This window comes from Eulemur rufifrons, chromosome 1 (assembly GCF_041146395.1).
Source record: "Eulemur rufifrons isolate Redbay chromosome 1, OSU_ERuf_1, whole genome shotgun sequence".
Lineage (NCBI taxonomy): Eukaryota > Metazoa > Chordata > Mammalia > Primates > Lemuridae > Eulemur > Eulemur rufifrons.
In genome coordinates, this window is record NC_090983.1 from 45,947,925 (window position 1) to 45,974,917 (window position 26,993).

Here is a 26,993-nt window from a genome sequence, read left to right on the forward strand (position 1 = left end):
AATCCAGAGTTTAATAGTACTAGATGTCAGAACGAACATATGGATAAAAACAATGGGTATAACATAAAAATAGAACAGTCAGTTTTTTTCTAAGTTTCTTAACACTTATTTTTTGTATTTTAAAAATTTGTTGAATAAACATTCCTAAAGACCTATATAAAATAATTCCTGCTACCAAAGAGCTTAAAATGCCCAAATAGAAATCTTTAGTGCCTCAGTTCTACAGCTTATTCACTTTAGTCACATTCGTTATGAAGATTCTACTAAAAATACTCCTATAACAGCTTATATAAATGTGTAGGTGATTAATCTACAAGAACTTCATTATAAACCTGTTTGTCTTACAGTAGAATTTGCTAATTATACCTACAAAGGATATTATCTTGTCTAGCCTCTGAATTTTACCTTTCAGATGTATTTAACTGGTATAGCGTTTTACATTTTTAAAACTTGAATGCTTTTAGGAGGGACAAGGAGTGTTTAATTCACCACTCTCTGTTATTACATTTCCACTGTCACTCATTTCTGTTTTCTAAGATAGCATCTGACCTTGCAATTTATTATCATAAAGCCCAGAGATTATAATACTGAAGGCAAGAGGCTATTTTAAGTGATGGCCAGGGTGTAGGCAATCCTTGGGAACTGATGGCACAGTGTAAACTAATACAGCTTTTCTGGAGGGCAATATGGCAATAAGGATTAAATTTAAAATTGCCACAGTTATTCCATTCTAAACAGATAACCGAGGAAGTACACAAATATAAACATACATGCTCATTACAACATTGTTTTTAATCATGAAAAAGTAAAAATAAATATCAAGAAAGGACAGATTAAACTAAGTATGTCACATTTAGTCAGTGGATTACTAAGGGACTGTTAATTACTAAAAGGATAATGTATACATATATAATATTTATAAGTATATAAATAAGATGTATTTTTAATATATATACGTTAATATAGTCATTGACAAAAATTTTCCTGATACACTAAGTGAAGAAACTATAAGATAGAATCTACTATATAATCCCATTTATGAAAAATTACATATCCATATCCATCCATCTATTTTACATGTAAGCAAACATTTTAAAGATAGAGCCATGGATTTTCCTGAAGAACTGGTTATAAGGTATGAGAAAAAGAGGAATCAAGAATGACTCCAGAGCATTTGGCCTGAATAATAAAGGACAGAGTTTTCATCAATTGAGATGGGGAAAACTGGGTGAAGCAGATTCTTATGGGAATATTAGGAATATAGTTATAGGCATTTAAATTTGAAATACTAACTAACATCCCAGGGGAGATATTTAACAGACAATGGTATATGCGTGCGTGCGTGTGTGTGTGTGTGTGTGTGTGTGTGTGTCTGAAGTGGAGGACAGAGGTCTGAGCCACAGATATATACTAGAGAATTGTCAGCACAAAGTCAAAATTGCACCTATTTGTAAGTAGAGATCTGGAAGAATATTTACCAAGATTTGACAGTGGCTGTCTACTGTTTTGAAAGAATTTTGTATCATTCTTTATACAATTCTGTACCATATATGAATTTCTGAAATGAGTGTGTTACCTTTATGTACATCCAAAAAAGCAGAATTAAAATACAGAAAAGAAAACCAAAGGAGGTTTATTTTTATCAGACTCCTTCATTTTCTTTTGGGATTCCCTAGGGACCTATCTGATATCCCAGTATGTATTCTCAACTCCTTGACAACTAGCTTAAGTCTAAGTTTCCTTATTATAAACTTAGGGAGTAAACATGAGTAGATCTCCAAACTAAATTTACATCAGCATTCCACAGCGTGCTTTAAAAAAATAGGTACCTGGGCCCCAATCCAAACTACCACGGATCTATATTTTTAACATTAGAAAATATACAATTAAATAGAAAACAATAAAAACTCACGGTATGGTATAAATGTTCTTTCATTTAACCTAAGAATGTATTCCATACCTTTGGGGTGTAATGGTTTTCAATGTAATACAATTTTAAATGTAACGTAAAAGTATAGGTTTTAAATGTACTATAAATGCCAGTTTAAAAATAATTCTTATAACAGACTTTACAAACTGATGTATGTATTACACAGAATTCCAGAAACTAAATATTTGTTCTAAATAAAATGTTCCAGAATCAGAAAATATAAACCGACTAATTTCCTTGTTCCATGCTTAAAAAATGTACTACTTTTGAATGTATGTGTACCTTTTATGTAAAGAAATTACATTAAAATGATTCATACCAAAATACTGCTTTTCTCTTTGTTATTTAAAGTGGCTCCAGGAGGAAAATAAGCAGTGGCACTTGTTGTAATATCCAAACTTTTACAAAGGTTGTCCTGGGTAGCACAATCCATCCATCCTACATTAACAAGACCATCCTAAAATAGAAAGAAACAAAAAATAGGCTATGCTGTAAATGGAAAAAAAATTAAAAGAATTTATCCTCTACTTAGCTAAAAACACAATTTTTCTATAAAATTAAAATTTTTTGTTAATAGCACTCAATAGCACTCATTAACTTGAGATATTGAGTTAACTTTTTCCCTGATATTAAAGACCTATTTTTTACAATTCTTTTTACAAATTTACAAAAAACTACATTTATAATTTTTTTTTTTTTTTTGAGACAGAGTCTCACTCTGTTGCCCGGGCTAGAGTGCCATGGCCTCAGCCTAGCTCACAGCAACCTCAAACTCCTGGGCTCAAGCAATCCTTCTGCCTCAGCCTCTCGAGTAGCGGGGACTATAGGCATGTGCCACCATGCCCAGCTAATTTTTTATATATATATATATATATATATATATATATTTTTTTTTTTTTTTTAGTTGTCCATATAATTTCTTTCTATTTTTAGTAGAGACAGGGTCTTGCTCTTGCTCATGCTGGTCTCGAACTCTTGAGCTCAAACAATCCGCCCGCCTCAGCCTCCCAGAGTGCTAGGATTACGGGCGTGAGCCACGGCGCCCGGCCCATTTATAATTTTTTATAGAAAGCAAGCTGTTGAATAATCTCTTTCAGGCTAAAAAAAATCAAACTGACTATTGTTTAAGACTTTCCTTTATGACTACCCTTTCAATAATTATTACATAGTTTATCAGACATTCTCTGTGTGTGAGTCTACAATGTGCATTTAAATTAGTACCTTCCCAGTTTTCAGCTATTATGGCTGAGCTCCTTTAATGAGTTCCAAAATCCTATTATGAAAAGTGTATTTTTCAGAACCTCAAGTTACTGAAAAATTTTTTTGGACTGGACAAGCTGGTAAACAAACAGAGGTCCAACATACTTCAACTGGGATCTCAGAAAGATGAGAGAGAGAGAGAGAGAAAGAGAGAGGGAGGGAGAATGGGACAGAAACAGTAATTGAAATAACAGTTGAGAAGTTTCCACAACCAATAAAAGATATTAACCTGTAGATTCAAGAAGTCCAATAAATCTCAAGCACAATAAATAAGAAATTCACACTTATGCATAACAAAACTTCAAAAAAATCAAAGACAATTAAAAGCAGAAAGAATAGATCTTGATCTAGGTGGTTTTAATGGGAGCATGCATATATACCAATCAAGCTGTACACTTAAGATGTACTTATTTTATTCCATGTAAGATATAACCCAAAAAAAGTAAAGAAAAAAGAAAAAGATATAGGATTAAAATATATGACAGCAAAGTTGAAGAGGTAGTAAAAGAATTTGTGTTCTAGGGCTCTTTCCTTGTCTAGGAAATGAATGTCAGGCATTGATGTTGTAATCTCTAGGGTATCCACCAAAACAACAGTAAAAGAATGGGTAAAGAAAGAGCTAGCAGATAGTGGAAATGGAACTTAAAAAAACAAAAACAAAAAACCACTCCATTAATCTAAAGGAAGGGAAAAAGCCAAATATATTGAGAATAATATTAAGTATAAAGGGATTAAGACCAAGAATAACAACTAGGTAAAACATGAAACCTAACTATGTGCTGACTGCAGGACAATACACTTTAAGTATAAGGATATAGTAAGGTTGACAGGTAAGAATGGAAAAGACATATCATGCCAACATTAACCAAAAGAAAGCAGGTATAGCCATACTAATATCAGCTGAGATAGACTTGAAGGCAAGAGGAACTACAGGACATAAAGGTTATTTCATCAGGTTTGAGATTCAAATCACCAAGAAGATGTGACAATTCTAAATTAGTATCCATCTAATAACAAAGGCTCAAAATATTGACAAAACTAAAGGAAAATCTACAACAGTGGAAGATATTAAAATACTTCTCTCAGTTATTGACAGAACAGGTAAGACAGACCATAAAATTATAAAGATCTAGAAGATTTGATTAACGTAACTAACAAATTAGACCCAATTGATTTGATATTAATAGTAGATGTACCTGTGAACTACAGAATTCACTTTTTCAAGTGCACATGAAACATTTATAAAAATTTACCATATGTTGGGCCGTGAAGCAAGGTTCAACAACTCTCAAAAAATGGAAACTGTGTTCACTACTTAAGGTAGAATTAAGCCAGCCATAAAAAAAATCCCATCTATGTTTGGAAACTAAATAATCTGTGATTCAAAGAAAAAATAAAAATGGAAGATCAAAAAACATTTTGAACTGATTCATAATGAAAATATTACCTATCAAAATATAGGATGTAGCTAAAGCTGTAGTCACTGATTTACAGTCTAAATTCATATATTAGAAAGGAAAGCCTGAAGATCAATGACCCAATCATCCATCTCAACAATTTAGAAAAAGAACAGCAAATTAAACCCTAAAAAGAAGGAAGGAAATAAAGTACGCAGCAAATCAATGAAATAGAAATCAAAAGTACAATAGAAAAAAAAAAATCAACAAGGCTAAATGTTGTGACTTTGAAAAGACTTGTAAAGCTTGATAAACTCTCTTGAGACTGATCAAGAAAAAAGTAGAGATGGTATACACACCAAAAAAAAAAAAAATCATCAGAAAGTAAAAAAGAGTATCACTGCAGATCTTACAGACATTAAAAACAAATCATAGGACATTATGTACAACTTTATACATTTAGAAATTTAGTTGAAAGCACAAAATCTCAGAAAAACAGAATTTACCAAACAGAAGTAGAAAATCTGAATAATCTAATGTATGTAAAAGGAGATTGGAGAAAAATCTTTACATATGGATTTAAAGAAAACTCCAGGCCCAGATGGCTCCCTGATGAATTTTACCAAAAAAAAAAAAAAAAAATTGAGGAAGAAATAACACCGATTATATATGTTTCCAAAAAAGAGAAAAAGAGAGTTGATTTTCCAACACATTTACAAGGCCAGGAGGATATCCTTGATGTTAAAGACATACAAAGACTTTACTGGAAAGGAAAAATACAGGGCAATTGCTCTGACTGCCAAAGATTTAAAAAAAAAAAAAAGCTGATCCTCAGACTTCACCCTCAAATATTCTGATTTTATTTGATCTGGGGGAGACCTGGTTTGAGTTTTTTTAATCATTTTAAAAGCTCCTCACTTGAGTCTACTGTGTAGTCCTGAAAAACCAATGGCCTAGGCCATGGGGTGAAATAAGGGAAGAGAATTAACAAAAGTGTACTAAATGATTTTAACATCAAATAAAACAAAACTCATGTAAAAAAATTCATAATGCAGAAAGGCACCAAAAAAAAAATAACGATCGTGAACATATTGCCACCAATAACATAACATCAAAATATATGGAATAACTGACAGAAAGAAAAGAAGAAACAGATAAATCAAAATTTGTAGAGATAGAAGTTTTAGTATGCCCCTCTCCTATAGATCAAGTAATCCAAAAATAAATGATGCAGACTGGAATAATATGATTAATAAATTTGATCTGACAGATATAAAATTTATACCTAACCTACATAGAAGATATATTATTTTTGAGCTTACATGATAGAACTCACAATTTTCACAACTAACAAACTGCCAGGTCACAAAGGGAGCTTCAATAGTGTTAAACAATCAAGATCATACAGACTATATTCCCCAACCATAACATGATGAGAGCCAAGTATTAAGAGAAAGTATTATAGAATACTTACAAGTGAATGACAATGAAAGCACCACATATCCAAATTTACTGAACATAGCTAATTATTAATATTTAGAAAGAAACTTACAGCTACAAACACATTTCTCAGAAAATAAAAAGGATTACAAATAAGTGAGTTAAGTGTTCAAGAAACTATGAAAGAAAATATTTGGAATAAATTTCTAAATGTGTTTCTTTACATGGTGATATAGTTTTACAAAATGATTGATGCTTACCAACATGCCACTGAGCCTGAGTCGTGTCTGTGAAGTCAAACAATCTGGGGAGAAAAAAACCTTTATGAGGCAGTTTAGCGTTATTAAGCCTACTGAAAATACTTTCATTTGCCTTTCTCCCACATTACCGTGTTCATTCTAAGGCAATTAATTGGGCTCTGCTGACAAATACTGAAAATTTTCTATACACACACACACACACACACACACACGAGCGCACGCGCACGCACACACTCTCTTTCTTTCATTCTCTCCTCTTTAATTTCTCAGGATTTCTAGCTACAGAGAATAACAGTCATTTTATCTCAAGCATCTTTTTAGGATCTTACTCTCAAATCTCTCCTCCTATGAACAATCCCCTTTATGCAAGAGATCTCATAATTTGGGAGAAATAAAATATAAAGGGCCTATTTGATAAAGGTATGTAAAAGATCCTAAAAATACAATAAAATCTGAAAACATCTTCACTATTTTTATGAAAGTTCCATAAGTATGAACACTAGAATACAGTAAGATTTAGAAGAAAGGGAGCTACAGCATCATAGAACCTATAAAAATGTATAAAAGCAATTTACCTGAGGTGAAAAATAAAAGAATGTCAAAGAGTTTAAAAAGTCATATGTGGATGAACAGAAATCTGGGCATTAAGCCAAAATGAGACAAAACCCCTTGGTGACAGACGAAGATTAAGGCTGATTTTTGCTGCAAGGCAGTATATTCCCAACATAGGCCTTATAGGATGGGGTGACTGGTTGATTTTACTTAGAAGGCAATATCATCTTTTTTTTTTTTTTTTTTTTTGAGACAGAGTCTCACTCCGTTGCCCTGGCTAGAGTGCCGTGGCATCAGCCTAGCTCACAGCAACCTCAAACTCCTGTGTTCAAGCGATCCTTCTGCCTCAGCCTCCCAAGTAACTGGGACTACAGGCATGTGTCACCATGCCCGGCTAATTTTTTCTATATATTTTTAGTTGTTCAGCTAATTTCTTTCTATTTTCAGTAGAGACGGGGGTCTCGTTCTTGCTCAGGCTGGTCTCAAATGCCTGATATCAAATGATCCTCTCGCCTCGGCCTCCCAGTGCTAGGATTACAGGCATGACCCACCGTGCCCGGCCCCTAGAAGGCAACATCATCTTAACATAGCAGCATAAACGCTGAAAGATGAAGTGTGGGGAAAAGACCCACGTTGGGATTAAACATATGAAAATATATTAATAAATCAGGACATTTCATTATACTGGGACCAAATTTTAACCAATCTTAGTTTTTGAATACAGTTTACAGTTTATGGTTTGGTATGTAAGGCACCAAATTTTTTACTTAAATTATTGAAGGAAAGGTTCCTAGATAATGGCAAACTGTCACCTTCAAATACATAATTTTATGAGGCAAATGTATAAATTTTTGATAAATATAAGTGTGAAGCAAAGTCCATATTTCCAAAAATTATTTCGGGAGGGTTGATAGCTGTAAACAACTAATTATTTTTGCAAACTGCCAAATACATCTGTGGCTACCTGAAAGTACAATTTATCGTGACTTTATATAAACTGAAAAACTCATCCACTAAACATAAAAACATAAGGATACATTAAAAAATGAATCATTTGATAGTCTCATATGTAAAATAATGAAAAAGATAAATATTCATTAAGTAAAAATAGTAATCTTGAGTATAAATTGTTGTTTCAAGTACTTAATCATCAATTATAGTAGCATACATAAAACTGTCACCTAAAATTTAGATGTTATGGTCTCTTCATCGTAACAAAATAATAAAATTACCTCCTCCTTTGGAACAAAAAGTGATCAGCCAGCCAATACCAGCAGCAAAAGCAGTTTGTATGGCATTAACAAAATTTCCTTAAAAGAAAATAAAGCAGATTTTTAATAACTTATTCCATGATAATGGAAACAGCCTTCTAAATGATTTTCTCTTTCTAATGTTACCTTCTTCCAATTCACTCTGAGAATTACCAGTTATCTTTCTAAAAATTTTCCTATGTCAAATGTTTTCAATGATGCTCCAATTTTTTTATCACATAAAACCTAAATTCATTATTTCACTAAGAAAAAAACGCATATTGGCAAGTAAGGTCCCTTGTGATCTGAGCTTTGTTTACCCATTCAGCTAGCTATATTTCTCCCCATAACACCTGATCCAATTATCCATCTTTTTGTCAGATTCATTAAGTATTGTCAGTTCCCCAAATACACAGCGCTCTCTTAAGGTTCCCAATTTGTTTTCATGACAGATAGGGTATGAGCTCTTTCATGAAAAATTTTCTCAACTTGGTTGTTTTGTATATTTTACGCTTTCCTAAGTTTACCTCTATTGTAATCGTTACTACATTGCATTTTAATTGTTTACTAGTGTCTTCCTCACATTTTACTACTGTAGCCCTAGTCTTTAACAGTTTCTGACACATAATTGGTATTCAATGAATGAAACGAACATTCCTTTAGTCACAAATACTATCATTTCATGGACAGTTCAGAGTAAATAACCTGCCTAAAATCACTTATTCAATTAAAATCCTAAGAATAAAAGAGTTTTTAAACTTTGAAATTAAACTGAATAGGCATGAATTTACTGCCTAATATAGTATACTTAGGAAAGCAGTAAAATGCTTGTATTACTAAACAGTTGCACTACGAAAGATGTCTTTTTACCTAGCCCCACCTCATATACATTTCCCATATCTTAATTATTTTAGTTTCTGTACAAAAATAACTAGTTTGTTAAATACTTTTCAGCAGATATCAGAGTAAATCACACAATTCCATTTTAAGAAGAATGGAAAAGATACTTTAAAATTTCAATATTATGACCAAAATGTTAATATTGCCATTAAAAAACTTACAATACCAATTTCAAAGTATCCTTGAAAATTAAGAAAATCAAATTACCTGTCCATAGTTCTGTCACTGTACTTTTAACGTGCTGCATTGCAAAATTCACTAAACTCTCCTTTGATCTGTCTCCATGATATTTCACTGTAGCCTATTGATTTTTATAAAAAGAGAAATATCTTTTACTTTTTCTTTTTAAGTCTCACCAAATATCAAATACGTTTGATTTTATACTATTTTGAATAATGCAATAAAGTTCTGTTTCTCAACAGTAGTGTATTTTCAAATGATACCTTGATAATTTTGATGGTACACAGTCTATGGAAGATATTTTAATAATATGATTTATAAGAGTTTAAGTTTCAGTTTCATCACTGGAAATGGAGGGAAAATGTCAGAGCTTTATAGTCAATGACACAATACCTGTAAAATACTTTGTACACTACAAAATACAATATGAATATTGAATAAATTATGTTCCTTAAGACAGAAACTGAAACTGGCAAATATTTAATTTTGAAATACAGCAAAGTCAAAGTAATGGCATCTAAAAATATTCATAAAATAATCCAAAATGTTCATTATTACTTGAGCTTAGTTAGATGGCACCTAAAATATGACTTCAAATCAAAACATTCTACAAGTTCACATACTGTGTTTTCTCTAGCATGTCACTTTTTATAAGGTTTCGCAAATTTAAAAAAGTGCTAACTTTATCCCTTACCATTCCAGACCTAAAAATGAAGAGGCTGGGATAGCTGTTGACTCCTTTCATTCGGCAAAGCATTCTATCATCACCACAGTTGACAGCTCCAATTCGAAGTAATCCATCCACTTCTTTAGCAAAGTCTCTCCACTGTGAGAGAAAACGAATACATAAGTATTTCTCTGATAAGCTCATTTTTCTTGCCTTGACCACACTTTAAGCTATACATTTTAAAGGAGAAAATTTTTATCAAACAAAACCATAGATATTTGAAAGTATTTGATAATTATTTCCAATAGCTCTAATTACTATTAATAGAAAAAATTCCAACACATAAAAAAAGAAAAATGCAAAAATAGCAGATCAATCAGAAATAAAACACTAATCAGCATGTGAAAAATACGTACTGTGGGAGCTAAATCATGGCAGTGTGAACAGCCTGGAGAGTAAAAGTTTATAAACCACAGTTCTCCAGAATTAACAGCAGCATCTGAAAGTACATAAAATGGAAACAACTTAGAATTATTTACTAAAGGTTCAAGTATATTTTAGTTAAAAAAATTTTTTTGTTGCGAGCAGAATGGAAAAAAACACCACAGGGAGTCCAAATCTTTTATACTGCTTTTTGTCACTTTCTGTACATTTTTTTCCTATAAAAAGAAAACATATTTCAAATGTCAAACCCACAATAATTTTTTAACTCTCCTAATCACATACTTGAATAAGCAGCAGTCTTAAACTGCAAGATAAATATAGCCATGAAGCTATAAAAGAGATGGCACAAGAAAACAACAGCCAAACCTCATGTAAGAGTTTGTGTGAATGAGAGAAATAAAGAATAGTGAGAGTGACTGAGATTTAAGTTCTCCTATTTTCTGCAGCATGGGTTAAATAATATGGTCAGTCAATTCTGACAGCTACTTCAAATTCTGAAAGAATCAAATAAGAGACCTATGCAATATCAGGATTCAATTTAATCTTAGCCCTAAGTATGATCTTAATTTGGAAAATCATGTTGCATGAAAAGTATACGATCAAGGTTTTTAAAAGTTCAAAACATTAATACATAGTTGCTAAAATAATGTTAGATCATTAAATATGAAATGTCCAATTTCAAATCAAAAGTGTAGTTTATTATATCTCAAACAAGAAGCAGTACAATTAATCAAAGTATGTGCCTAAACTATCGACAGTTTTGCCTCCTTAACGGTAGCTTGTTTGTGCCAGCAGCAAAGAAGCCTGGAGAGCGAGTGTTGATGAAATCGTGAAAGGTGTTTTCCAAAGCTTGTAGAGAACTGAATATTTTTCCTTGCAAGAAGTAGTCTGAAGCCTGGAAGAAGTGGTAGTTGGTGCAAGGTCTGGTGAATACGGTGGGTGACAGAGAGTTTCCAAGTTCAGCTTCTGTTGTTTGAGCAGCATTATTAGTGCAACTTGTGGTCGAGTCTTGTCTTGCAAGAGGATTGGCGTGTCTCTATTTACAAATCTTGCCTGCTTAATTGCAAGCATCCTCTTCATTTTGTCCAACTGGTTGCAGTGGACATCCCCTGTAATCAACTGATGGGATTTCATGAAGCTGTAGTGGATAACACAAGCGCTGGAACACCAAACAGACACCATTAGCTTTTTTTTGATGAACATTCAGTTTTGGACTGTTTCCGCAATTCATCTTTATCCAACCATTGTGCTGAACACCTGTGATTATCAAAATGAATCCATTTTTCATCACATGTAACAATATGGTGTAGAAATGGTTTGCCTTTATGTCATGACAGCAAAGAAAGGCAAGCTTGGAGATGATTTCTCTTGTGATGCTCGTTTAATTCATGCAGAACCCATCTATCCAGCTTCTTTACCTTGCCAATTTGTTTCAAATGGTCTAATATTATTGGAATAGTAATGTCAAACCTTGCTACTAATTCATGTGTTTATTAGATGGATTCACTTCTACTACAGCTTTCAGCTCATCATTAACCACCTTGGTCTCAGGTCACCCACGTGGCTCATTTTTAAGATTAAAATCACAAGAACAAACCACTGAGGTACTGGGCATTCATCAGTCATATACTTCCCAAACACTTTGTTGATATTTCGAGCTGTCTGCACCACATTGGTTCCACGATGGAACTCATATTAGAAAATAACACGAATTTTTGACTCATCCATGGTTTCACAAAAATTGCTCTAAAAAAAATTTGAAACATAATCATAAGCCAAAACATGTGTCTGAAAGACTGAGGACTTACCTTCTCAATAAAAATAAAACAAGAGCTGTCAAAGTCAAATGTCAGAGATATCAACTGTCAAATTTAGTACTTATGGAAACTGGACATTTCTTACTTAATAACCTAATAGATTTGAATACCATATAATGGCTACAAAACAGTACATTATATATTATAATCTTAAAATGACTTGGTAAAAGTAAACAAATTTTACTAATTAAAAAAATTTAAAATAATAACCATGTGTTCTGACATTCAAGATAAAAAGGTAAAAGAGTTTCCATGTAATTCCTTATCAAAATCAGTCATCAGTAATTTTTAAATAAAAATTTCAGAAATTATAGTAAGATATAAATCATACGTGCTATTCTAAATATGTGAAATTAATTCAGGTCACTTAGAAACATGTGCAGGACTCAATGTTTACTTACAATTACAAGACAGATCAGATCTGTGGGAAAACAGTCAATCTGTACATTACAAGCAAAGGATTTTATCAGCTGTTCTTTGGTAATATTTAGAAAATCTGACAAACAGACCATTCTATCTAGGGGGCCAAAATAATTGCCATGTGGGTTTAGATCAGCATACCCAACCATTTTGGCACCAGGGACCGATTTCAGGGACCAGTTTCATGGAAGACAATTTTTCCATGGACCTGGGGTGTGGGCAGGGGGGGTGGATTTGAGGTGATTCAAGTGTGTTACATTTATTGTACACTTTATTTATTTATTTATTTATTTTTTTTTTGAGACAGAGTCTCACTCTGTTGCCCAGGCTAGAGTGAGTGCCGTGGCATCTGCCTAGCTCACAGCAACCTCAAACTCCTGAGCTCAAAGGATCCTCCTGTCTCAGCCTCCCGAGTAGTTGGGACTACAGGCATGCACCACCATGCCCGGCTAATTTTTCATATATATATATTTTTAGCTGTCCATATAATTTCTTTCTATTTTTAGTAGAGATGGGGTCTCGCTCTTGCTCAGGCTGGTCTCGAACTCCTGAGCTCAAACGATCCGCCCACCTCGGCCTCCCAGAGTGCTAGGATTACAGGCGTGAGCCACCGCGCCCGGCCTGTACACTTTATTTCTATTATTACATTATAATATATAATGAAACAATCATACAACTCACCACAGTGGTGAATCAGTGGGAGCCCTGAGCTTGTTTTCATGCAACTAGACAGTTCCATTTGGGGATGATGGGAGACAGTAACACCTGAAGTGTGTTGCTTATGTCCAGTCTACTCCATAATCTCATTTTGGTTGGTTGCTGTCACTGCAGAAAACCCTGCTTCACAAAGACAGGATGTTAGAAATGGAAGCAGGCCTTTCAGTGCTTCTGTGGCAATCTCAGGATATTCTGCCTTAACTTTAATCCAGAACATATGGAGACTGGAAGTAATCCCAAATATACTTTTGAGGCCACCATCATTTGTGACCTCAAGCAGTTGGTTGATCCTCTTCTAGCACGCACAAAGTAGATTGACCTGGCTTATTCACAAATGGGTCACAGATCCATTTCTTCCCAGTTCAGGGGTCTTTTGTGGTTGGAAAGTAATGCTCAAACTATTGAAAGCTGAGGTAAGTGATCATGCACCAGCTGGGAGAAAGAAGGCCCTGGCTCAGTCTCTTTCAAAATGTCTGCTAATGTTTGAAACATGTCAAAAATCCTAATGTTCACTCATTGCCCCCATAATTCCTGTTTGGCTTTGAATGCAGCCATTTTATCTGCTGACTTGAACACAGTTGTCATTCTTCCCTGAAGTAAGATTGAGTTTGTTGAGCAGGTAAAATATGTCACACAAATAAGCAAGTTTTATGACCCATTCTGTGTCGCTGAAATGTGTTGCCAGTGGTGACTGCTTTTCTAAAAGAAATCTCTGGAGTGGCTCTCATAACTCGAAAACTCTGGCCAGTAACCTACCTTTAGAAAGCCATCTCACTTGTGTGTGTAAGAGAAGATGTGTGTGCTCTGTGTTCACCTCCTCACAGAGCTGCACAAACAGACGTGAGTTAAAGGGATGTACTTTAATGTGGTTAATTTCAATTACATCATGCAAAACGTTGTTTAGTTCAGGTGACATTTTTTGGCTAGCCAGCATTTCTCTACAAATGACACAGTGTGTAGATACATTCAGAAGCAACCTCCTTGATCCAAGCAGTGAAACCAGAAAGCCATCTAGTCATGGCAGCCACTCTGTCTGTGTATATACTGACATAAAATGATCAATTCAGTTTTCCAGATATGTAATCATTCAAAGACTTGAATAGTTCTCCAGCTGTAGTGTTGGTTGGTAACAAAAGTGCACGTAACATATCCTCATGCACATCCTCCTGAAAAATATACTGCACAAAAACAAGCATTGTTGCCTTGTTGTCAACATCAGTAAACTCGAAAACCTAGATTGCATACTATGGTGACTCATTAATCCTCTCTAACAACTTGCCTCAATAACCTCTGTTATTCCATTAATTCGTCTAGTTATGGTGCTAGCCAAAAGAGGAACACACATGCCACCTTTTGAACTGCAGGTCTAAGAGTTCACAGCAACTGTCCTCAGCAGTAGCCAGGATCAACTCCTCACCAACAGTAAAGGGTTTCTTAGCTTTAGCAATGCAGTTAGCCATTAAGAATGATGCTCTCAGCGCAGACACATTTGATGAAGCGGTGGCCTTTAATTGCTTCTGTTCTTTGTGTTCATGCTTTTTCTTTTGAAAAATTCCAAAGGCTTGTCTTTTAATGCAGGGTGCTTGGTCTCCATGTGGTGAAGCAGTTTTGAAGGTTTCATGGCTTCGCTGGATAGCCCATCACCACATATTATACAAAGTGGGTTTGGAGAATGTCAATCACCTGTTGCAATGAACCTGTAATTTAAGTAGGACTCTTGGTATTTTCTTTTAAATGCAGCTTTCATTTTGTTGGCAGTTTTAAGAGTCTTCTGCTGTCTCATCATTGGGTCTTCCCCCCTATTTTGGCAGCTCTTGTTTTTTTACGACGTTTGTTTTTACTCATTTTTGCTAGGGTTAGCTTATGGGCTTACCAAAACTGTGACTGAGACTAGTGTGCAGTGTGGGAAAGAGGTGCAGATGGGACGTGCTAAATAAAATAATTGGCAGGCCACATGCAGACCAAAATAAGTGTCGGATTCTGACTTAAAGCCTGCCACCAGATGCAGCTGTACAACTGAAGTATATCAACTCGCTTGCCACTATAAACCCTGCCACCAGATGCAGCTTAATTGTCACTTGCCGCTCACCGATAGGGTTTTGATATGAGTCTGCAAGCAACTGATTTATTATGGTCTCTGTGCAAACCTCTCTGCTAATCTGTATTTGCAGCCACTCCCCAGGGCTAGCATCAACACCTCAGCTCTGCCTCAGATCACCAGGCCATTAGAATCTCATTAGGAGAGCGCAACCTAGATCCCTTGCATGCGCAGTTTACAGCAGGGTTTGAGCTCCTGTGAGAATCTAATGCCATTGCTGGTTGGACAGGAGGTGGAGCTCGGGCAGTAAGCAAATGATGGGGAGCAGCTGAGAATACAGATAAAGCTTCACTCATTTGCCCACCACTCACGTCCTGCTGTGCAGCCCCATTCCTAACAGGCCACAGACCAGTACTGGTCTGCGGCCTGGGGGTTGGGGACCGCAGGTTTAGATCACCAACTGGTACAAACTGAGGTAAAAATCTTAACAATTAATGCATATTTTAACAGAAAAAGGGAACATCTTATCAGCTCAGACAAGGTGTTACTGTTTAAAAGTCTTAAACAAAAATATGATGTAAAACAAATCTGAATGGCATTTAACTTGACACAAAACCCTGTTTACTGTGAAAATATCTCCTATCTTGGTACAGGTATACCTCGGATGTATTGTGGGTTCAGCTCCAGATCACAGTAATAAAGAAAATATCACAATAAAGCCGCACAAATTTTTTGGTTTCTCAGTGCACGTAAAATTTATGTTTACACTATACTGTAGTCTATGAATTGTGCAATAACATTACATCTAAAAAGACAATGTACATACCTTAAAAATATTTTATTGCTAAAAAATGCTAATGATCATTTCAGCCTTTCAGCAAGTCATAATCTTTTTGCTGGTGGAAAGTCTTGCCTGTATGTTGATGGATCAGGGTGGTTGCCGACAGTTGGGGTGGGGATGTGGCAATTTCTTAAAATAAGACAATGAAGTTGGACATATTGATTGACTTTTCCTTTAATGGAAGATTTCCGTATAGCATATGATGCTGTTTGATAGAACCTGACCCACAGAACTTCTTAAAAAACTGAAGTCAACTCTCTCAAACTCTGCTGATGCTTTATCAACTAAGTTTATGTACTGTTCTAAATCCTTTCTTGTCATTTCAACAATGTTCACAGTACCTTCAACAGGAGTAGATTCCATCTCACGAAACCACTATCGTTGGTCATCTGTAAGAAGCAACTCCTCATCTGTTAAAGTTTTATCATGAGATAGTAGCAATTCAGTCCCATCTTCAGGTTCCATTTCTAATTCTAGTTCTCTTGCTACTGCTATCACATCAGCAGTTACTTTTTCCACTGAAGTCTTGAACCCCTCAAAGTCATCCATGAGGGTTGGAACAAGCATCTTCCTGTTGATGTTGATATTTTGACTTTAATGAATCACAAATGTCCTTAATGGCACCTAGAAGGGTGAATCCTTTGCAAAAGGTTTTCAATTTAATTTTGCCCAGATCTATTCAAGGAATCACTATCTATGGCAGCTGTAGTCTTATAAAATGTATTTTTTAAAGACTTGAAAGTCAAAATTACTTCTTCATTCATGGGCTGCAGAATGGATATTGTCAGCAAGTATGCAAACAACATTAATCTCCTTCTACATCTCTACTAGAGCTCTTGGGTGACTAGGTACATTGTCAATGAGCAATATTTTAAAAATAATCTTTTTTTCTGAGTAGGAGGTCTCAGCAGTGGGCTTCTGATATTTAGTAAACCTGGCTGTAAAAACAGATGTGCTGTCATCCAGGCTTTGTTGTTCCATTTATAGAGCAAAGGCAGAGTAGATTTAGCATAATTTTTAAGGGTTCTAGGATTTTCAGAATGGTAAATGAGCACTGGCCTCTAATAAGAGAGTCAGCCTATCCTTTGAGGTTTGTAGCTTGACTTTGACTCTCTTTTCTAGGTACGAAAGTCCTAAATAGTATCCTCTGCCAATACAAGGCTATTTCATCTACATTGAAAATCTGTTGTTTAGTGTAGATGTCTTTATCAACGATCTTAGCTAGATCTTCAGGATAACTTGCCGCAGCTTCTAAAACAGCATTTGCTGCTTCACTATGCACTTTCATGTAATGAAGATGGGTTATTTCCTTCACCCTCATGAACCAACCTCAGATAGCCTCCAACTTTTCTTCTGCAGCTTCCTCACCTTTCTCAGCCTTCATAAAATCGAACAGCGTTAGGACCTTTCTCTGGATTAGACTTTGGCTTAGCGGAATGTTGTGGCTGCTTTGATCTTCTGTCCAGACCACTCAAGCCTTCTCCACATCAGCAACATGGCTATTTTGCTTTCTTATCTTTAGTATGTTCATTGAAGTTGCACTTTTAATTTCCTTCAAGAACTTTTCCTTTGCATTGACAACTTGGCCATTTGGCACAAGATACCTTTTGGCATGCTTTCCAAACTAAGCTTAATCATTTCTAGCTTTTGATTTAAAGTGAGAGACATGCAATTATTCCTTTCACTTGAACATTCAGAGACTATGTAGGGTTATTAGTTGACTCAATTTTAATATTACTGTGTGTCAGGGACTAGGTAGGCCCAAGGAAGGGGAGAGAAATAGGGAAAGGCCAGGTGGTAGAGCAGCCAGAACACACACAACATTTATCAATTAAGTTTGCCGTCTTATAGGCAGAATTCATGGTGCCCCCCCCAAACAATTACCATAGTAATATCAAAGATCACTGATGACCGTAACAGATATAATAATGGAAAAGTCTGAAATATTGCGAAGAATTACCAAAATGTGACAGAGAAACGAAGTGAGCATATGCTGTTAGAAAAATGGCACTGGGAGGCTTGCTTGATGCAAAGTTGTCACAAACCTTCAATTTGTAAAAAACTACAGTTATCTGTGAAGTGCAGTATAGCAAAATGCAATAAAATGATGTATGCCTGTATTTTGTTTTCATAGAGCACTTCTAACATATTTGCTCTTTTCCTGTTGATTGCTGAACAATAAGTTTAAAATTTTTTAATATTGTATTATCACAGCTCAATGGGATGTTCTGCATAATCCAGTGTCTACCCAAAACAGAATGAGTATATTTCAAAATGCAATTTTCAGCTCCTAAACTACACTACTACAGTTCATGTTTGTTAATATATATACAACTAGAGCTAACAGCTTCTATTAGCACAGGAAAATGTAAGAAAAGGCAGAAATGTTTTGAGTTCTTCTTTTTCAAGCTGTCTTCATAAGTATTCTTGTATTATGTAGAGTCTATTCAGAATGACTTGTACACATGTGGGATGTTCTCTACTTTTGCAAATAATATGTAGACCTTATTTATAACAACTGATCTACTACTGTATTGTGACATACAAATGGATAATATGTACCATGTTTAACAAAAAGGATGAGAACATTTTTAAAGCTCTGAAAGTGGAGTTTATGAATCACATTTTCTCTTTTTACTGAGGTTCATCATTTTGGAGTTTCACTCCTGGTAAAAGTGAACTATATAATTTAGACTAACTCTCCAGTACAAACAACTAGAAAACTGGACAACATATAAAAGACCTCTGTTGAAAGCATCAAAGAGTTAATGCAGTGAAGCATTTGGAGGCCAAAGGGGGAGGAGGTAGAAATTTAAGAGCCAATGTTTGCCACTTCTAGAAGAGGTAGCTGAAAAGCAAGAAATTGAGCAGAGTTTTCAATAGATTGATGAGGCTAGAGGGACAAAAAAGGAGTTCAGGGCACATCTAAGGAAGGGTTCTGTAAATAAACATGAACTGGAAAGGGATCCGTCCTCTCAAGATCCAAAGCTTTGGAATCATTTCAATCTTTGTTTGAATAAAGCGCATCTGAGATTGTTAGTGACTCTAGCCAGAAGAAAACCTAACTCCTTGCTGGAAGAAGAGAACATACACAACTTTAAAATAACTCTATAATTATTTATATAATTATTTCTACAAAAAATAAGACTAAGTAACTCAAACAAATATAAACAACTGGTCATAGAAAGCGACCCACAACCAAGCAGGCTAATAGAATATTTACATAACTACAAATTGATACTACTATACATGTTTGCCATTTTCCTTCTGCTTCTTCAACTAAAACTTCAGGATCATCTTGTCTTAGCCTAGTAATATGAAGAGTAATATTAGAGATGAGAGAGAATGGTGGCAAATAGGTATTAAACCTATCCATATTAGTTAATTATCTCTGAATCATCTCTAAAGTTTTGTGGATATAATTTATCTTAAACTACCATTTTGGGTTCTATATGAACTATTAGCAGTTCTTAAACTTTTCTTCACAGTGACATCTGAAAAAGTTTCCACCTATATACAATATAACTATCAGTAATGTCTCATTCTAGGTGGACTCATGGGTTAGTCAGTATGCAGGTTTTGTTTTGTTCCTCCAGTTCTATTTATAATTCCAATGATTTCTGCCCCACTGGTCCATGAAATACTCACTGATATGTTAGGAGAAGGAGACAATAACAACCATACAGGAAAAGCTATAGGTTCATATAACTCATGCAGTAAAGTTATGATTCTACCAGCTTGTGACATGGGCATTAGTTCTATCTACCAACAGTCTAAATGAATCAAATTTTCTTCTGTTTCCTTAAGTAGGGAAGATATATTTTCTATTCACTTTGACCTTGCGCAAGTGTTCACATAAAAAACTTCTAATAAAGTAACAGAAAGAGACCCATGACCAAGCAGGCTAATAGAATATTTACATATTGAACAGCTATTTTTGCATGCCTGAGCTCATCAACATGATGTGGAAAATAAGCATAAAATGCAACCCTTGCTTAGAAGGAACAAACTATACAAAATCAAGTGGCTGTAATAAATCTTTAATGATGCTAATATATGAGAAATATTTTTATAAACGTATATTGCAACTGATATGCTATTTTAGTTTTTGAAATAAGATTGTAACAGAGCAAAATACAGCTGAAATGTGATCATACAAATTTGCTTTCAAGTAGAAAAGAAAGAATAAATCTATTTTATTATCACTGTACAAAGGGTGAAAGTATAAGAATCTAATCTAGTATTTATAATTTTCTAAAATGCAATGGAAAATGCAGAACTGTATTTTTATATCCATTTGCATGCAAGTCACAGATCCAATAAAATCTCCTTCCAAAATGGCCAGCCACATCCTTATCCAAAACTCTGAAATCAAAAAGCTCTGAAACTACAAGTTATTTTGCAAGTTTGCAGCAAGCTTACCTGGGATCCAAATCTGAACAAATATGGGGCTATGTGTTATTTTTACTTCTTTTATTTGGTAAATATACTTACACATTTTGCTGCAGAAATATTAATGTTTTTATTGTGGTCCACTTCCCCACATTCTAGGAAAATTAATTAATATACAGTATACACTAAATGTCTAAAATCCAAACAATTTCTAAATCCAAACACATTTACCTCCAAGAGTTTTGGTGGAGACTGGACTTGTAAAAAGAAAATCATATGCCCACAAACTTACCAAATTCTCTTCTTTCCAGTGTTATGATTTCAGGATCATCATCATAAATACCTAATTTTAAAAGTACATAAGAATTATAAAATAAAAACTACACCATAAATATAAATGAGCACATAAAAATATACTACTCATTTTTATTTTAATCAAAAAATCAGCTTACACTAAATGCCAAACTTGAAGAATATACAACAAACTAAGAAAAAAAAGTAAATAATACTATTGGTTATATATAAAGAGTGATCTAAAGATATTAGAATCTTGATATGGACTATTATAGGTGTGGGAGGATTCCCAATATTCATATAACTTCATCTCCACAAAAAATTTCTATTATACATTTTTAAACTTTTTATTCAAAAATAATTATAGATTCAAGAATTTGCAAAAATGGTACAGATTCTCATGTACTCTTCACCCACCTTCCCCTTATACTGGTATGTTATGTAGCTATAGTGTAATATCAAAACCAGGGAACTGAGAGTGGTACACTGTTAACTAGACTGTAGACCTCATCCAATTTTCAGATTATATGGTTTTTAATAAGTAGTACCACTTTAAAATACCTTCTGCTAAAAATCTCATAATTAGAATATTTGCAGAGGTTGAAACATTCAGTAAATATAAATTTTGCTTATAATAATTAAGACAAATGTGAGAAAATTTCTCATTACTATATAAAATATCAAAATAATAATTTAGATGGCTATGACCAGGGGTCAGCAAACTTTTTCTGAAGAGGCCATTAGTAAATATGCAGGCTTTATAGGATATATGGTTTCTGTCACAACCACTCAAATCTGCTAAGTGTGAAAGAAGTCATAGATAATATGTAAACAAATAAGCACAACTGTATTCCAATAAAACTTTATTCATAAAAGCTGGTGGCAAACCAGATTTGGCCTATAAAATGTAGTTTGCCAACTCTTGATACAGACTATGAAACTGTTGGGAATATACTTGAAAATACTATTTTGAAAAGAAAAATCAGTCTTGAGAAGCAAACTCTACAGATAAAAATTTAAAATATTTTATTTAGTCTAATATAAAAACATACTTCATTTCCTAGCCTGAACCTGCAGCTACTTAATGACTAGGAGAAATATGCAGTATCTGAATTCACCTTCCTGCCTTGATATCTGTGTTTACTTTCCCTTTCTCTTGGTTCCTTTAACTTGTTTCCTCCTTCTGCTCTGGCCTTATTTCTTTCTTATTTCTGCCAACACCTTAAAGCATTATCAATAAGGGCTCCATATGAGAAGGATAGCATTTCTATTGAAGTGACCACTATTAAACTTAAAGGAAAGTTTAGCCTTTCTTGGAAAATATGATGCTCCAAAAAATATTGAAAGAAATTAATATTAATTCAATATTAGAAATATTGAAAGAAATATTTAATAACTGCTAATGGTAATATATACAGTCATTCATCACCTAATGACGGAGATATGTTCTGAGAAATGTGTCGTTACGCAATTTTGTTATTGTGTTTAAATCACAGGGTGTACATACACAAACCAAGATGGTATAGCCTATTGCTCCAAGGCTACAAACCTGCACAGCATGCTACTGGACTGAATACTATAGGCAACTGTAACACAATGCTAAGTATTTGTGTATCTAAACATTGAAAAGATACAGTAAAAATGTTATGATCTTATGGGACAACTGTTATATACGTATATGTGGTCTGCTGTTGATTGAAATGTTGATACACAGCCCATGACTGTATTTTTTTGTTACATAGTAATCCTTATTTTAAAAGTAATTGACAAAATCTTACCAATACACTTTTATATCTGTTCAGATAATCTCTGTATACCAACTTATTTTCCTTTTGAATTTCACTCCAATGGCAAATTTTAAAAAGCTAGTCAAAATGACACTTTAAATACATAGGTGGTGAAACAAAATTAACTTTTCTTTTACTCAGATAAAAAGCGATTTCATAAGTAGTATTATATCACCTTACCAAAATCATAACGATAATAGTTCCAGCTTTCATACTGGCCTCCTTGATTATCCTCAAGTCCCTTTTCTCCGTATTTGTCATACTTTTTTCGTAGATCTTCATCTTTGAGTACTTCATATGCTCTATTTATTTTTAAAAAATCACCATGTGCATTTGGGTTATTCTGTTAAAAATTATTAGATATAATAAAGTTATTTCAAATACACAATCCAAGTCTCTTCGGAACCTTTATGTAGATTCAATTAATCCAGAAATTTCTGGGAGACTATACCAACATAAGGAGTAGTAATGTAACATAATATGAGCTATCATAGGTTGAAATAAAGAAATATTTTCTAAGGAAATACAATCTTAAAAAACAAAAAATAAGAAAAATAACAGAAATAAGAACTGACTCTTCAAAAGGTTGACAGATAATGATCATACAACGTAAATCACTCCTTTTAAGAAATGCGCTGAGAAAAAACTGATAAACCCTTTGAAACTCTTAATTTTGTACATAATACTTGTTACTCCTAAAACAATTATAAATAGATATGTAGGTTATTTTTCTATCTGAAGTAAAATCAACATATTAACTAAAAAAAAGTATGTGCCCAATCTACTACCAGATAATTAAATAAGAACTCATAGCAGAATAACAATTCAAAATTGGATTGGAAAAGTTTCTCGCTTGTTACTTTTTTTTTTTTGGAGACAGAGTGTCCCTTTCTTGCCCCAGCTGGAGTGAAGTGTCATCATAGCTCACTGCAACCTCAAACTGCTGGCCTCAAGCAATCCTGCTGCCTCAGCCTCCAGAGCAGCTGGGACTACAGGTGTATGCCATCATGTCAGCTAATTTTTCTATCTTTTAGTAGAGATGGGGTCTTGCTCTTGCTCAGGCTGGTCTTGAACTCCTGAGCTCAAGCAATCCTTCTGTCATGGCCTCCCAGAGTGTTACGATTACAGGTGTGAGACACCAGACCTGGCCTCCCTTCTTTGTTATTAGGTTTCATAGAATTGGTTTTTGAAGAATGCTTTCAGGTGAATAATACTTGGATGTAAATCCACCAACTTTTATAACTTAAAAATCATATTTTAAAATTTTAAAGAAAAATTTGAAAAAATAAAAATCCTAAATACAATAGAATGTAGATGTCAAAGAAAAATAAGGGCTTTAAAGAAATATTGTTTCTATTGCTCAGCTTCACACAATTGAAATAAAATAACCCTATTTTCAAAATTCTACCTAGAAAGAGAAAATTATAACTTAACCATGTCTTTCTCCTTGTTAATAATGCTGGCCAAATCTCATTAAAAATTTAGTAAATTATAAAAATACCATAAAAATTAAAACTAGTTTTGAAAGATAACAGTCTTTAACACTGTTATATTTCAAATATTTGATTGGAATTATATTTAGCTGCTGTCAAGTTTTAATTTATAACTTTCTAATTCTGGTCTGTGGACTTGTTTATCAAAAAAAAAATAGTAAAAGCATACTATTATTAGCTATTACTGCCATTTTTAGTATGTTGTACCCTCTGAGTTTTAAAGCAGTATTTTTTCTCCTACTGTCCTAAAATACTTAATCTTAACCTACTTTACTAAGAAAACTACTTCAACTACTTCACAGATATTGCTTTTTGGGGGATTAATGTCTGTAATAGAACTGCTGGAAATTAGTTTACAAATGAAGAGGGAACTGTATTTTTGGTATTGATAATCCTTCACACTATATTCTAAACTAGAACATTTTGTTTTTTCTGTTTCTAGCATACAAGTTGAATTATAATTTTGACATGTGATTGTTCTTAAGCATTTTGAACACTTACCTAAAATAATTTAAATATCAAAACATACCAAAATGCAATCAGATATTTTTAAAAATAAATTTTTACCTACCGGGTTTTTATCAGGATGTAACTTCAATGCCAATTTCTTGAAAGCTTGTCTTATTTCTCTACTGCTTGCAGTTTTAGATACTCCAAGTAAACTGTAAAAATCCTGATCTGTGCCCACTAAAATGGCCATATACACTATTAGAAAACAGAGAATGATCTTTTTCCAGTCTCTGATATAGTCATCTTTATTTAACCAGACTCCCATTCTTTTTCTTACACAAGTTCTGGTTCAAGTGAACATTAGGATACACTGCTGGTTCCAGTGGATATAATATGTAAATTTGAGAATTTCTGTCCACATTACTTCAAGGGTGAATCAAGCATCACAAAATTGTCTCCAGAAATGTTAATCTAAAGAGAGGAAACCTGGCAGTTAAAATATATTTCAAACTAAACAATAATAACAACACAATTTATCAAATAACATGATCAGCGATACAATCTCCATTAAATGGCAGATCAGTGGGAATGCAGGCTCTATTCTTTGGGGGCCCCCTTCACTGCTTCCATATCCAGGTAGCCAGATTTGTGAAATCACTCAACATAGCAGATAAAAGGTAGTGATGGTGGTAGCTAGCTAGAATGCTCATATACACACTCAGCAATTTATACAATGAGAAAAGGCCTCTAATCACCATCAGAACACAGGGTGGGAATAACTTTTATTTCCTTCCTCTTTCTACGTGTTGTCCTTTTTAACACTTACTTTTGAGCTACTTTACTCTCTCAGGCTGTCTAGTTTCCATTTTAATCAGACTTCACTTACAGGAAATGGATCTTTACTTTCCATATAACCTTGTCAAAAATAGCAATGAATTATATTGTGATAACAGACAACCTACACGGCAGTCCACCTTTTTCTCTGAATTCTCTCAGAAGGTGCTTAAGTTAAATTTAAGTAGAGAATAACAGTAGAATAATAATTGTAAGTTAACAGTGTAATTTTACTGCAAAGATCATGTTTGGTATAAACAGAAATAAGAAAAGAAACAGAAAAGGAGAAGGAAATGGTTATTAAACATGCTCACTTATGCAGGGTAAAAACAATCATTACTTCAACATACCACATTTAAACTCGTGTATATTAGTTCCAAACGTATCATAATGCTTGGAAGTCTAACTTTCATAGCACCCTCAGTTTCTCCTTTCTTCATTTAATCCTAAATGTCTATTTAAAAAATTTTTCTCTTTACCTGTAACTGGTGGTCTTCAGCTCATTTCTAATACCTCCTTTTCATCCCACAAAAGTATACCTTTGTAAAATATAATGATGGAGATTAACAAATATCCAGAGTACAAAACAAGTGTAAGAAAAAAGAGAGAGAATATATTCTCAATCACTGCTCTGGGATAAGATGTTCCTTGCCTAGGGCCAGGCAGCGTGGGTGTGGCTGAACTGCCCTGCGCCGGAGCTGCGGGACAGGTGGAAGCTGTAGGTAAACGCAAGGCGAAAGGTTTCACGTTTCATCACTCCAGAGTAGGATACGGAAGAAGGGAAAGATGGAGACATAGGGGGAATGGGACTGTCAAGTGTTGCTGGTGTCTGAAGTCTCAGGCCGGACTAACGAAGAAGGGAGCCTGAGTAACTGAAGGGGAACCGCTGAGAGGAAGGGTGGTGCGGGTAAGGAGGAAGACGACGAGGAGTGAGAACACAATATACTGGTCTTAGGAGCGCAGAGGAGGGGAGGTTCAGGCACGCAGGCATTTCTCTCCTTCCCTCCCGGAGGTCCCCGGCCACCGCCCGCTCCGGCAAAGCCTAGGCTGGCCCCTGGCCCATGCCCACCTTGGTGTCGCTTCCTGCAGCTACTCCCCCATCCTCGAGCCCCGGCGGCAGACCCAGCCTGTCCGACCCCAAGCTGTGAGTGCGGGGCGGAAGCACGCACTCCGCAATAGCCCGGCCGCCGAGCGCGGGATAGGGGAGGGCCAGCCGCACCACCAGTGTTGAACGCGCGGCCGGCCCGGGTGGGCGCCTCGCGCTTCGGTCTCCACGGCGAGCCGGGGCGGGGCCTGGCGCGGGGCATTGTGGGAAAGGCGTGGAGACCGCGGCCTAGGAGACCTGCGGCCTAGGAGACCTGCGGCAGGCCTGGCAGGCGCGGCGCGGCGGCGGCGGATGAGGAGGGTGGTGTACTTTTAGGTTGACGTGGCCATCTGCGCGGGATCCGGCTCCGGCTCCAACCCGGAGCTAAGGGACATCCTGTGACCTGTGCTGCCCGCGCCGGCCGCGGGCAGGAACGATGGACAACGAGGCCCGCCCCTTCCTGGTTCCGTTGCCGGGGTGACGGAGAAACCCGGAGGGCGGTTTTGGCGAGCGATTTTGCTGTGACTGTTCTTAAAGGGAAGACCC

General features: G+C 35.1%; 1 protein-coding gene across 1 annotated transcript in view; it reads right to left on the reverse strand.

Annotated features, from left to right (window-relative positions):
- The window catches only part of DNAJC10 (DnaJ heat shock protein family (Hsp40) member C10), a 50,806-nt gene extending 25,812 nt beyond the window's left edge, over positions 1-24,994 (reverse strand). The window contains exons 1-9 of the mRNA XM_069470001.1: positions 24,651-24,994; positions 22,767-22,929; positions 20,798-20,848; positions 10,253-10,335; positions 9,864-9,995; positions 9,197-9,290; positions 8,072-8,149; positions 6,288-6,331; positions 2,250-2,387 (exon numbers count right to left, since the gene is read on the reverse strand). Coding sequence (XP_069326102.1) covers positions 2,250-2,387; positions 6,288-6,331; positions 8,072-8,149; positions 9,197-9,290; positions 9,864-9,995; positions 10,253-10,335; positions 20,798-20,848; positions 22,767-22,929; positions 24,651-24,854 — 987 coding nt within the window. The 5' untranslated portion in view covers positions 24,855-24,994. The remainder of the gene's footprint in view (positions 1-2,249; positions 2,388-6,287; positions 6,332-8,071; positions 8,150-9,196; positions 9,291-9,863; positions 9,996-10,252; positions 10,336-20,797; positions 20,849-22,766; positions 22,930-24,650) is intronic.
- Between the last annotated feature and the right edge of the window lie 1,999 nt (positions 24,995-26,993).